General features: G+C 37.4%; 3 protein-coding genes across 5 annotated transcripts; all 3 read right to left on the bottom strand.

Moving 5' to 3' along the window:
• Positions 1 to 449: 449 nt before the first annotated feature.
• On the bottom strand, positions 450 to 5,928 carry Mettl2 (methyltransferase-like protein). 3 transcript variants are annotated; one of them, XM_089223839.1, is made up of 5 exons: positions 5,777 to 5,928; positions 3,033 to 3,185; positions 1,278 to 1,613; positions 1,036 to 1,208; positions 450 to 630 (listed from the first exon to the last, which is right to left on the bottom strand). In XM_089223839.1, exons 2-5 carry the CDS (start codon positions 3,110 to 3,112, stop codon positions 488 to 490), a joined length of 732 nt encoding a protein of 243 aa, XP_089079965.1. In that variant the 5' UTR covers positions 3,113 to 3,185; positions 5,777 to 5,928; the 3' UTR covers positions 450 to 487. The 3 variants fall into 3 exon arrangements, with proteins under 3 accessions (XP_089079965.1, XP_015376327.1, XP_015376326.1); XM_015520841.2 differs by lacking the exon at positions 5,777 to 5,928 and adding an exon at positions 3,348 to 3,597 and having other exon boundaries at positions 450 to 627; XM_015520840.2 differs by lacking the exon at positions 5,777 to 5,928 and adding an exon at positions 3,348 to 3,594.
• A 2,768-nt stretch (positions 5,929 to 8,696) lies between these two features.
• On the bottom strand, positions 8,697 to 10,193 carry LOC149057879 (uncharacterized). Its single transcript, XM_089223518.1, has one exon. The coding sequence runs from the start codon at positions 10,191 to 10,193 to the stop codon at positions 8,697 to 8,699; it is 1,497 nt and encodes a 498-aa protein (XP_089079644.1).
• Positions 10,194 to 10,378: 185 nt separating this feature from the next.
• LOC149057878 (uncharacterized) lies at positions 10,379 to 13,078 on the bottom strand. The gene has a single exon (XM_089223517.1). It carries the CDS (start codon positions 13,076 to 13,078, stop codon positions 10,379 to 10,381), a length of 2,700 nt encoding a protein of 899 aa, XP_089079643.1.
• Positions 13,079 to 13,736: the final 658 nt, after the last annotated feature.

Below are 13,736 nucleotides of genomic sequence, written 5' to 3'. Positions count from 1 at the left end.
TGTACTATACAATAAGGTAATACAAAACGCAGTTTTTATTCCATAAGTGTTCGCTTATTTTTACTTATTTTTTGTATTTTAGTGTATAACTTGTAATTTTTCTTTAATTTGAATTAGACTCTAACCGTGTTAATAGTGAAAGATTGGGAAAATGTGGGTAAGATTCACTGTAGATGTAATGTTGTGCACTTAAGTGGTATCCTCTCTTTTTGGTATAGAGTATAAGTCAAAACATACAAAGTTACGTTAAGAATATCTCATGAAACATTTGAATGTTTAATCAGAAATCATATTATAAATAGCATAAATAAAAATGTAAAAAAATCAACATTTATTTCAAATGTTCTTTAATCTTCAAATATTTTTGAAAATTTTAAATAGGAATGGATGGTAACCAGACATCTAGTGTGTTACATTAAATAAATATAAAATACAATTTTATATACATCTTTTAGATAGGTAAATATTATATTATGTTCAAACAGTATTATAAAATTGGTTTCTTATATTTACATTGAATCCAAACACGATACATTTTTAACTGTTTACCTCTATTTACTTGCATACGACGATCAACTATATTTTGAACTTGTTCAAAGCCAGCTTCCAAAAATAATTGTTGAACATCTTCTAAAAATATAAGAAAATTCTTTCATTCTTGTAACAAATATCTTAGAGGATTATAATAATTATAATAAATACATAATAATTAAATTTAACAATTCACTATAAACTTTAACTTAAAAAACAGTAGATATCAGAAAATATGTTTAATCATTTAAGACACCAAAACCAAAAGTAAAAACTGATTACATGCCAATCACTAATGTTGAATGCAATAATAACAGTAATTGAAAACAATATTTATTTTTATGGTTTGGATTTTGAAATTAATACTTATTTAATATTTTGGTTTTGATCACAGTGTTAATATGGTAAATTTAAATCTTAAGATCCACCCAGGTGGTTCCGACCATAAAAAACTGATTATAATCGACTTAAGCATTCCACACAGTTGATTCACTGTAACTATACCTTGAGTAAAAAAGTGTACCAACGTTCCATCACCTCTACTGTAATAATTTTCTGATATGCATCTTCCTTCTTTAAACCTTAACTGTGCCATGTCATATCTACCATAATCGCGAAACAATACTATACCTCCTGGTTTCAAATATTTATAAAACTGTCCTACTACATGTTTTAATCTGCAACACATTTAATTTAAAATTAAAATGAATATACAATATTTCTTCTTAATAAATATTGTATCTTACTTTTCTGGTTGAATAGCGGAAAGAACAAAAACCAATAGTATGATATCCAAACTTTCTAAGGCAAATGGTGGATTCCATTCTTCACTAGTTATATCACATACAAATGCTGTGCAGTGTTCTTCATCATATTCTGAATTTTCTCTTAAGATTTTAATGGCATTTGAAGAAAAATCACAACAGTATACATGTACATTACTGTCAACACAGTGTGATAATATAGGAAAGACTGAATTTCCAACACCACATCCCACTTCTAATACAAAGCTTGGTTTATCATTTTTAAGTGAAGTTATTTCAGGAAACTCCGTGAACAACCAACATCTGTTCTTAAAAAATCTAAAAATAAAATAGAGTAAAAACTTAAACTAGTAAATACAAATATAAGGTCTACTCAAAACAGTTAAACACATTGTACATTAGGTAAATAAATAATATATAATAAATCGTCAATTTTAAAAGCAACAAATAATCCGTGATTGCAGTGGCGGTTATAAGGGGGGGGCGATAGGTGGATCGCCCCCCCCTGGTCCGTGTTTTTTTATAATAAATTATAATTGAAATTTTATAGTAAATTATTGAAAGAACTATTAATCATGGTACTATTTTTTTGTGTTTCTAATTTATAGAAATAGTATCAGCAATTTGTAAAGTTGTCTTGCGTAATATAATTAATATACAGTATATTTTTAAATAATTGTAGTACATTTTATTAATTTTTGTTATTATAGTATATGTACGTACTACCTAGTACCTACGTAATATGTTATTCGGAAACTTGTGTGCCATTGTTTATATATGCTAGGAATAATCTCAATAATGTAATAGATTTCCGATTCTGATATTACGATAATTTTAAGAGGACGCTACACCCGTATGTGTTGTCTCCGTCTTACAAGTGCGTAACATTGCAAAAACTGTTTCGCGCGGTAAAGAACCGAGAAAGATACAATTATAACTAAGAAACGATATGTTCACCACATAAAAAGGAGAATTTTGACTGTGCAATATGGTTTTTATTTTTTCAATATCATTTATACAAAAAAAAATTCTTATTGTTTTATAATATATTAATTTTGTGTTTTTAAGCATGAATAACTTTTTTGTAGTTCGGATATCGAAAAAATAAAAACGATATTGCACAGACACAATCCTCCTTTTTATGTGGTGAAAATTTCGTTTCTTAGTTATAAGTTATAACTATATCTTATAACTATATTGGGGAAAAATTCCAACGACTCATTATTGTCCTATGAATTTTATAATTTCCGCCCCCACCCCTTAAAAGTCAGTTATAACCGCCACTGCGTGATTGTAACATAGAAACATTTTTTTTAACATTCTGGTATATTTTGGCACATAACAAAAGCAATTAAAATTTCTATATCCATAGATCAACACTTCACAATAATCAGAACAATAATTGTTGCCTTACTAAAGAGAAGCATACAGATATTTAATAACAATATTATAAATGGCAAACATTTAAAAGAATTCTTGGCACATTTGAAGAATTATATTGAATTATATACCAAAAAAAGAAAAAATTAATAAAATTTTTAATTGTAGGTATTACATATTTGTACATTAAATAAAATAATAGATAAACATTTTACAAATAATTATTAAAATACATACCTATTTATATACCTACTGATGTATAAAAATTAATAATTATATAAATGATTCTTAAAATTATATTAACTATCCATCTTGGGGTATCAGTAGGATAGTAATATTTATATTAATGTGACATACTTTTCTTGGTGGACAGAATAAAACTTATTCCAATATTCATCAGCATTGTCTTCTAAATCAGCAGCTTTTTCTGAAGGCATCTTTGTTTTTACATGCGCACATACTTGTGACAGAGCTTGAATTTCTTGTTCTTCATTCCATTCCACATTATCCCTACACATCATGTTATAGATTATTATTTAGTGATTTATGTTAGTTATGTCCTAACATGATTTGAAAATAGTATTTCAAAGTAATTGTGGATAAAAATTAATTTATATGTTAATATTAAAACTTTTAGTCAGTGGTTTCGGTAAAATTTAAAATTATTCTTACCAAGCATTGTGTTTAAAAACGTCATCATCTTTATTTAAAAACCTATTACCAAATTGTTTTCTTTTTGATTTGTCAACTGATTCAGTCATTTTAATTTTTGCGTTTTGTTTTGTTCTACAATCGTTTTATTCATGATTAAATATTATAAAAATATATAGGTAGCCATAATGCGCATATAGTCATGAAGACTGAAAAATAGTGAAAATTGAAAACATGAACCAAGATTCGTGATTAAAATAATGCATAACAAAACACAGATATAGATAATAATAATTTATTATTTATCTCTGTGAGACAAAATCACGATTTAAGATAATATACAGGTTACTCAACGAAACTAATTTTTTGGTGCGCTTAAAATTAACGATATTCAAGATTTTCAAGAAGACCATATCGTTACGTATCGGTTTTTCGTAGCGATACGTATCAAAATAAAACCGGTACACATCGAAACGTAAACAAATTTGGATGTTCAAAGAGAACACTCCGGGTTTCAAACGTTCCGATTATAGTCATATCTCTTCTGGTTTTTATCAATAATTCAACTGATAACATAATTTTGAATTTTTGAAATTAATTTAATTACTTTAGTTCATGACAAAGTAGATCTACTTTGTCATGCTTAAAGTTCTGAATTTCTGATTTGCTTGTTTTTTGAAATTGAAAGTTCATAATGGATTTGATTACTTTTGAATTGCTGCTTAATAAAAAACAATTTAACCTTATTTATGACAGCAATAAAAGGAAAAAAATGGTTAGTACTCAACATTTAAACTTAGTGAGTGCCCATACTTTGTGTGTGGTCCTAATAATATTAGGCTAATATGTATGTATTATAATACCTACTATTAATCTACGCAGCGATGGTCAGTCTATTAAGTCTAACCCACGAGTCACCTCTCTGCGTTGGATCAACTATGAATCACCATTGTTGTATTTCAAAAACCATTTTGCTGGGTAGTATTATTCCAGTAATAGCTATTTTGACACAGTGGCGAACACAGAGTTCATGTATAATGGATCGCCAATTGGTAGTTTAGTACCCCAAATGGTTAATATAAATAAATTATATAAAATATAAACATAAAAAATATATGAACTGTATTGTACATTGTAGAACAAAATAATCACATTCTATATAAGCTCTATAAATATTTAGGTAGCCTTGTGTACAATTTTTAAGCTTATGAAGTTTTGTATAATTATGTCTTAACAAGGGCCATACAATTTATTGAATTAACATATTATAATGCGTATGATGATATTAGTTAATGGATCTAAACAACTTCTTGTGTCTAATTATTTTGTATTATATTATTATCTGTTAAATATTATGCATGTAATAGTGTATTATTATATTATTAAATATTAATGTTATATAAATATCAAGGGCCTGTCCCGTTTACCATTATAATAAATAAATATTGGATGAATGGCTCCCTACATTGGGTTACAGATCATTTACAATGTACCATAACTTAAGATTATGAATATTTATTTTGAAAATCCACTATGTCTTATAATTAATACTTAAATGTTCATTATTTTAGGAATATTGTCTAATTTAATTGGTCAAAGATCCAAAATGACTAAACTAAGTTTCTTTACTCAAACGCAAAGTTTAGATGATGATGAAGTTCTATATACTGCTACCTCATTTACTGGAAAAGTAAAGTGTTAGCATTTAAATTCGTTGTTGTAATTGTTTTTGAGATAGTAAGCGGTGGAACGGTTTTATTCGTTTTGTTTTTAATTATATTATTAGGACTGTTAGGTTGATTATTTTTCATGGTGGTTTCGATACAGAATTAATGATGTTATTAGCTATAATTCCTTATCACGGGGGCCTAACTGTACCCATCCCTCCTGAACTACCAACAATGATACTAAAGTAAAACTCCACGGCGTGTATCAGTGCCGCGGCCAACAGAACAGTCCGGATTTCAATAAAACGGCCCTTTTCAGGGCCAACACTTTCACCACCCAGGGCACTTATTTAAGTTGACCTTCCCGAGCCAGGCTCGTCGTCGGGGTACCACTTACCTAAGTTTGTACCGACGACGGCCGGCTCCCGAGCCCAATATTTGTAACTAAACAAATCTAAAATCATATTGTATTGAATAATAACTTAGGTAACTACCCGACTACTACCCAAGCGCCCCCGATTGTGTCGACCCACTTATATATAAGTCTGGTCGACACAAATCGACGCTTTACTCACCCTTACATTGTATATATATATATATATATATATATATATATATTATAAATATAAATAAAGAGATACCTAATTACCAAAAAACCAAAGTCTAACATTTATTTAAGACACGGGCCGTCCATCCGGGCGAACCGTTTCAGGTAGAACTACTATAAGTTAGTCACCTCTTTGGATTAGTATTTATATAAATAGAACCTATTAAATTGCTTACCCATTGTTGCGCCAGAATAGTTCATACGAATTATGTAGTCAACTACTCTGACTCGCATCACTAGTCTCGAGGTGGGTGACCAAAATACGAAACATAATATAACGCAAATGTATAGTATAATAATGTGAGTCTATTGGACAATATATGAATACCTATAAAATACAATGATAAATGCGGGCGCCCAAAATTGGTAATAATATATAACACAAATAAATAATAATATGATCAATCGATCAATATGTAAACAAAACAATAATTAAAATACGATAATATAAATTGATAGTAGAAATGATAATGGAAATGATAATAGTCGATCACCCGGTAAGACGATGAAGTGGACTGGACGGTCACTGGCATGGACTGCAGTGCTGCCTCCTGGAACCGTTTGACACGAATACTACAATGTTCCCACGACGGCGACGTGAAACCACAGAATAGATGAAAGCAGAATGGACACTCTCGGTTTTGGCTGATAACAAGCTTAAGTCGCTCAGTGTTGCCACGTAAGAAAAAAATATTTTATTTTTATATTTAGGTTTGTTTTACAATGATTGATAAAAGGAAATAAGCTTTTGACATAGCTGAAAAATTTTCACTGGTTCATAATTTTAATAAAAAAAAGAAAAATGGAAGAATAATTTATAATAATGATGAATCAGGTTTTACTACTGTAAAAAAAAAATTCAAAAAGTGATCTCTTTAAAATGTAAACAAGTGGAGAAAGAGGAGTTAATACTAACACTGTTTGCTATCTGGTTTCTATATGCCACCAATGATTATATTTTAAATAAGTTAAGTTTGGACTTTTAATTTTCTAACAATATTTAATTAATAATGTGATATTAATTCATGTTTGATTGGTCTTTTATATAAGTGATGACGTGATGTTATGTTTTGTATCGGAAAAAATGTTAAGTTCAACAATTAAGTGCATTTTTATTTTCTTATAAATTTGTTTTAAGCAAGGCCTGTTAGTATTGATTACAAATTTTGATAACTTTGGTAAATTAGTACCTACTCTTTTATTTGATTGTTTTTTTTTTTTTATAAAATGTTATATTTTAAAATAAGTTAAGTTTGGACTTTTAATTTGTTAACAGTATTTAATTAATAATGATGTGATATTAATTTATTTACAGTAATGTTCCTATTGGTTTGTTGACAGAAAAAAAATTTTAATAAATTTGAATGAAGTTATTATTTTGATTGTTTTTATAAAAGGTACATGTAGTCTATTTTAAGATACCGGTTGCTTGTATTGGACCACTTAAAACATTTTTCTTAAGTTATAATATTTCAGAGTAAACATTATACATTTTAAAGAAATGATCTGTGAAATTGTAGCTTAGAAGTCTAGGTATATTTGTAAATTGTAATACAGTTTCATGAAAATCTAACAAAAAAACTACAAAATGTCATAAATGGTTCAAATTAGGTGGCTCTCCTCTATATATATACACGCTATAGAGTATTATTTGTTGTAGTTAATGGTTTATTTAAATATTTTATTGTATAACTAAATCTATATATACATATATAAATGAATTTTTGGCTGTTTGTTGTGTATGCTTTGATCTTTACTACACTATTAATTCGGGGTTGGCCACATACACCACGCTGTGTGGGCATAGCTATTAGTACGTATATGTAATAAATAAATAAAATCTATAACAGATTATAATTTTTACTATGCGAATATCGTACAATAATTATTCTGTAAATATACATTTAGAGTTCAAATCAACCGTCGAGATAAAATTTTTGTACGGTACAATGGATTATGTACAATTTTTGTTTTTCATTGTACTGGTGGTCACACTGGGGGGCATTTAGCTCAAAAGTGTCGTACTCCCATAAGACTACATGTAAATTTTAAAAGAGTGTCCATTCTGCTTTCATCTATTCTGTGGTGAAACGACGGGCCCTCCAAACTTCAACGGGGAATCCCGCGTTAACCACCCGACGCTCGTCCGCGTCAGCAAAACAACATGGCAACCCGCACCTGACAATCGAAACAATAGTTCGGTTGCGGTAGTGGGTTCCCCACAAACAATGTGGTACGGAACGGGCGTTCACGCCGCCAAAACCGACACACGACGGTGTCGTCAATTTGCACAATTAATGTGGTTACGCGAACACCGAACGGCCGCGCGATCAGCGCCGACACTTACGCCCGTCACAAGAGGGCCCAAAACAATGGAGGTAACGGACAAGTCACCGACACAACGACAACGAACCCGTAATGGCGCACCCACGACGATCGAAGACGCCAAAATCCGTCCGAACAGGACGACGCGTAGAACAGACCGGCGTAGGCACTCGTGCACCACAATACAACACAGCACGCACCGGTCGCGAGAGGCGAGACGAGAAGTTTCTCGTAGACTGGCTGGTGCGTATATTATTACGCGCCGCGACCGTCCAAGCTGCGATTACGACGACGATAGTTGATAAAGATCGTCAAAACCTGTAGTAATCTGGCTGGACTCTGGACTCTGTATTGCCGTCGGTGCAAATCGTCGGGCACGAAATTTCGGCTCAAACACCCTCCCCCCCCATGGGAGGCTCAGGCTCCCATAGAAATCGAACGGATTGGATTGAATGGGCTGCAGCGACGTCTTGAGATGATGCATGACCGGAGTGATACTAATTATCATTTCATTTTACAAAAGGAAAAGGAACATGTTGAATATAAAATTACAAATAATACACAATAATCGAATGAAAATACATAAATGTTAAAACCAATGACACATATGGTGCCCACACATTAGATATGAAGTCAGAGTAGCTAGTGATTGAATAATTGATAAGTGGTAGTTTATTTGAGAATATATAAAAATTAGAACTGGAAGCTATGTTTTGGGGATAAGCATTCAATCAACGATCAATTTTGTGAGGTTGTTAAGAATTCGAAACGCTAGTGGGTGGGTAATACCACTACTTTAGCCACCGGTCGAGTGATATGGCCGTTGCACGTCAACACCCGTACGACACGTACAACACCGTCGTTGCCAGGTAACAGTTCAAGGATACGTCCGAGACGCCATTCCAGTGGTGGAGATTGGTTATCGATTATAACTACCATGTCGTTGACCTTGACGTTGGGTGCTTCAGTAGTCCATTTCGATCTCCCTTGAAGCGACGTCAGATATTCGGTTGACCAACGTCGCCAGAATGCCTGATGGCATTGGTCAAGAAGCTTCCAACGTTGAGTTAAACTGACGCGTGACTCAAACGATACTCGGGGAGGTACAGCCAACAACGGTTGCCCGATTAGGAAATGTCCAGGAGACAAATATTCAAGGTCAGCGGGGTCCGTGGTTAATGGGGTCAATGGTCTCGAATTGAGTACTGCCTCAACACGCGTAAGTAAGGTAGTGAATTCCTCGTACGTGAGTACATGGGTACCCATGGTACGGATCAACAATCGTTTCGTTGACCGGACCGCTGCCTCCCATAGGCCACCGAAATGCGGTGCACTTGGGGGGTTAAAATGCCATTGACACGATGTGCGCGCTTGAGAAATGGTGCGTTGACCGTCTGGACTGTTGATCAGTAACTGAAGTTGCTTGTCCGCGCCAACAAAGTTCGTGCCGCAGTCCGAAAATATTTCTGACGGTAAGCCTCGTCGCGCAACAAACCGGTCAAAGGCGGCAAGGAATGCTTCAGTGGACAGCTCTGTAACCACTTCTAAATGGACAGCTTTAACCGACAAACATACAAAGACGGCGATCCACACTTTATATACTCGAGATTTTCGAAGTTGCACTTCACGCATTTGAAGTGGGCCGGCGTAATCAACCCCTACCCTCGCGAACGGCCTACTTTGCTGAACTCGTGCGGCTGGCAAATCTGCCATTATAGGTTGCGGCGGTTTCGCATCAAAACGCACGCAGACCGGACATGCGCGTGTGACGGTGTGTAACACAGATTTGATTGACACAATCCAGAAATCACGCGATATAAGGGCCGTCATTATTCGCGGACCAGCATGACACGTAATTTTATGCCATCGGCGGCATATTAACAACGACAAATGCGATTGTTTCGCTAATAACATGGGGTGTTTACTACCATAATTTAAATGTGAATGGCGCAATCGCCCACCAACGCGAATCACCCCAGATGGGTCTAGGAACGGACGTAGTCGTGATAGGTGTTTCGATGACACACGTGCTGACGTCAATAGTTCGTGTGCTAAAGTTTTATAGAAACATCGTTGAGACATGATGACCAGCTTGCTGATGGAGTCATCGCGCTGTAGTGCCCCGATGGCAGGCCGAGGGTGTTTCTTACATGCTTGAAGAAAACGATAAATGTAGGCAACTACGCGGACCAGCCGGTCATATGATGAGAAACTGTCATACCATTCTGATGGCTGTTCAGTGCTGAGCACTAGAGACACAGGCCGCATCTCAGGTAGTTCGGGTATCGGGATCGACGGTACAGTCACGTCCCAGCTCGCCGCGTCATCGTGGAGGAACCGAGGACCTTGCCAATATAGCGATAGACTAGATTACACCGAAGGTAAGACGCCGCGCGAGGCACAATCTGCGGGGTTTTCTTCCGACTTTATGTGGAGCCATCGACAGTCAGGCATTAGAGTAATGATTTGATGGACGCGATTGGAAACGTATACCTTAAATGACGTATGTGGATTTTCAACCAAGACAATACGATGGCTGAATCACTCCATGCGTACAAATCGACGATGTTTAAATACGATTTAAGGGTTGCCCGTATTCGACTCATCCATCGAGTTAGCAATAACGCGGCGTTCAGCTCCAACCGCGGAATCGACAAGGGTTTTATCGGCGCCAGCTTCGTTTTTGTCCCGACGAGAAAAATGTTGCTAGAATCAGAATCATGGTCTAACATCTTTATGTATAAAACTGCAGCGTAACCGTGCTGTGAGGCATCGCAAAATCCCAATAGTTGACACGGCGATCCACGACGGGAATTGAAATGACGAGGTACCTTCAGGTCGTTAAGGGATGGCAGGTCTGATACAAACGATTCCCAATCCCGCGAGATGTCATCCGGAAGGGGGTCATCCCATGATGCCTTCGCCGACCATGTGCGCTGCATAATGCATTTCCCGTGAAAGATTGCGGGTGCAAACAGTCCTAAAGGATCGTAAATCCTCGCGATCATGGACAGCAATCCTCTTTTCGTGCAAATGATCGGCAACAAATTAGGACGAAGGGCACATGAAAACGAATCGTTGGTCGGATGCCACTGAAGGCCGAGTACTTTTATACCGCTGTCATCTGCGGCGTCAAACGAATGTGGATAATTTACACAATGGTCGGCAGGCACGGCGGTTAACACGTCGGGTTCGTTACTGGACCATTTTTTTAATTCTAGCCCCGCGCGATTCAGAATTGAAATTAGGCTGGATTGGAATTTTAAAACATCTGTAGTGGAATCAGCGCCAGCACACACATCATCGACGTATGTCTGGTTTAGCAACGCGTCACGAACGTCGTCATAATCAGTGCAATCATTAACGGCGATTGCCTTAAGGACGCGAAGTGCTAGAAATGGGGCACAGTTTGTCCCGTATGTCACTGTATCAAGTTCATACTCAACGAGTTTTTCGAACGGAGACGACCGCCAAAACACGTGCTGGAGTGTACGGTACTCCGGTAGGACCAATATTTGGCGGTACATTTTACATATATCTGCCGTAAAAACTATCTTTGGTACACGAAAACGGGTCAGTACATCGACGATGTCTTGTTGTAATTTGGGGCCCTGCAATAGACATTCGTTTAATGACAAGCTTCGAGATCCCTTCGCAGACGCGTCAAATACGACGCGGATCTTGTTGTCGCCATCTGCAGGTCGATATACGGCGTGGTGCGGTATGAAGTATGTCCCGGGTGTTTTTGCCACCGACATATGACCTAGTGATAAGTATTCGGACATGAAATTGGAATATAACTCTCGTAGTTTGGAGTCCTTCGACAGTCGTTTCTCGAGATTTTCAAAGCGTTTGATCGCGTGTTCACGGGAACCTGGAAAACTTAGCGAAGACAAGGCTGTGCGCGTCGGTAATGGCACGGCGAATCGTCCAGACGGCAGTCGCTTGTGTTCCGCTACAAATACTTCTTCACAACGGCCATCATCCGTGAACGAAGGCGGCGGCATCGCGGGTTCCTCAGCACGCCAAAAATTCTCGATTAAATCTTGAATTGAGACGGTTAATGACACAGGGAGCGATGCGTGACACTCGACATAAGTTTGGAGCACCGGCCCGATCAGAATCCATCCGAAAATAGAGCTGAACGCTGTGGGTAGATCGGCAGCTACAATCACTTTCCGGCCGTCCATTATTTGCGCGAACAAGTCGGCACCCAATAACATGTCAACGGGAGAAGCAATATTAAACGTCGGATCTGCAAGGGCCAGGTTCGCGAATCGATCCTTGACGCTGGTGTCTAGAGATCGACGTGGCATGTTGGACGTGATCGACGGCATTACCCACGCCTTTGTTTGCAATTGTGGCTCCGTAGCAAATCTTGGTTGGACGACACAATCGACCATACCTCGGACATCAGCAACTGTTGCACCGGATAGGCCAGTGATCGGTGCTGTCCAGTTTGTCAGCCGTAGTCCTAAACGAGTAACACAGGACACAGTTATGGCACTTATTTGGGATGCTGAATCGACGATGGCACGGACCGTCTGCCAGGTGCCACAATGGTCACGAATATGAATGAGAGCGGTGCCCAATAGCACGGCTGATGAATCGTCCTTCCTGTATGTCGTTGATGCAGCACAGAAGGGCGCATCGTCGCTAGACGGAGCGCTCTCTGACTGGCGTCGTGTTGAAAACCCATGAAGCAGCGTATGGTGTTTCTTTGAACATGTTGCACAGCGAAGTTTTGAATGACACTTGTTGGCCCAATGATTGGTCGATAAACACGCGTAGCACACGCGGTTATCACGAGCCCATTTGTTGCGGTCCTCGACCGACAACGACGCGAATTTTCGACAATCAGTAATAGTATGCCTTTCACGGCAGTTCGGACAGGAGTCACTCTTGGAGCTCGATGGCTTCGAAACGACTAACGATGTAGTGGTTGGTTTGAACGGAACCTTCTTGACGAACGCGTTGCTATGTGATGTAGACTGTAGTCGATTATTGGGCCTTTTCTGATGATCTCCGGCAATCTCCAAAATCGCTACACGGGACTGTACAAAATTCAGCAAGTCAGTCACAGTCGGAAACTCCGGAGGGGCGGACGACTCGAATAATTTTCGTGTGGATGCCGGGAGACACCGAAAAGCCATGGAGAACACTATGAATGATCAGAGGTCCCTGATGTTCAATGCATTTAATAACGCAATATTCTCGGAAAAGAGCGATACAAAATTATTGAGATCGAACAACGTTTCTTGCGAAGACACCGGTGCGTTGAGTAACTTGTCGATCAATGCATGCGCGACTAATCGCGGGCGATGAAAACGCGACGATAACGTGGACCACGCGAGGTCGTAATTGTCATTGGACACGGTTATATTGCGTATGGCGTCCGCTGCAGCACCCTGCAAACATCCGATCAAATGTTGCATTTTATCGATTTTCGGTATGTCGGTCCTATCGCCAACAAGCGCGGAGAACCGATCGCGGAACGTGGGCCAATAATTAAAATCACCATGGAACGACGGTAACGGGATTTCAGGTAGTCTAGATGTTGGTTTAACTGCTGCATCGCTGGCATGATTTTGTCCACCCAGGCCGCGCTTAGCAATCTTAATATTATCGTAATTGCCCTGCATGGCGACTGCCGTAATTGTATTGATAATAGAAAGCACTTCGGCTGGCAACTCGGCTGAATATTCGCTTTCGGCATTTATTTCCAATAAACTGTCTAACACATCATTGTCCGCCGCTTCGAATTGTGCCCATAAATCATCCAACGTCGCAGCCGCTATATGCAGTTCATCC

Source organism: Diuraphis noxia, unplaced genomic scaffold, assembly GCF_037042655.1.
Source record: "Diuraphis noxia isolate RWA-SAM2 unplaced genomic scaffold, SU_Dnox_SAM2 contig0003, whole genome shotgun sequence".
In the NCBI taxonomy this organism is placed as follows: Eukaryota; Metazoa; Arthropoda; class Insecta; order Hemiptera; family Aphididae; genus Diuraphis; species Diuraphis noxia.
This window is presented reverse-complemented; position numbering and strand designations above follow the sequence as displayed.

Bases quoted from the DNA above. Each gene is read 5' to 3' on its own strand.
- Mettl2 (XM_015520840.2), bottom strand. From the start codon at position 3,436: ATGACTGAATCAGTTGACAAATCAAAAAGAAAACAATTTGGTAATAGG. The intron at 1,209-1,277 runs GTAAGATACAAT...AATGTGTTGCAG, and splicing joins TCCGCTATTCAACCAGAAAA to ATTAAAACATGTAGTAGGAC. The intron at 631-1,035 runs GTATAGTTACAG...TTATATTTTTAG, and splicing joins GGTACACTTTTTTACTCAAG to AAGATGTTCAACAATTATTT.
- LOC149057879 (XM_089223518.1), bottom strand. From the start codon at position 10,193: ATGCGGCCTGTGTCTCTAGTGCTCAGCACTGAACAGCCATCAGAATGG.
- LOC149057878 (XM_089223517.1), bottom strand. From the start codon at position 13,078: ATGGCTTTTCGGTGTCTCCCGGCATCCACACGAAAATTATTCGAGTCG.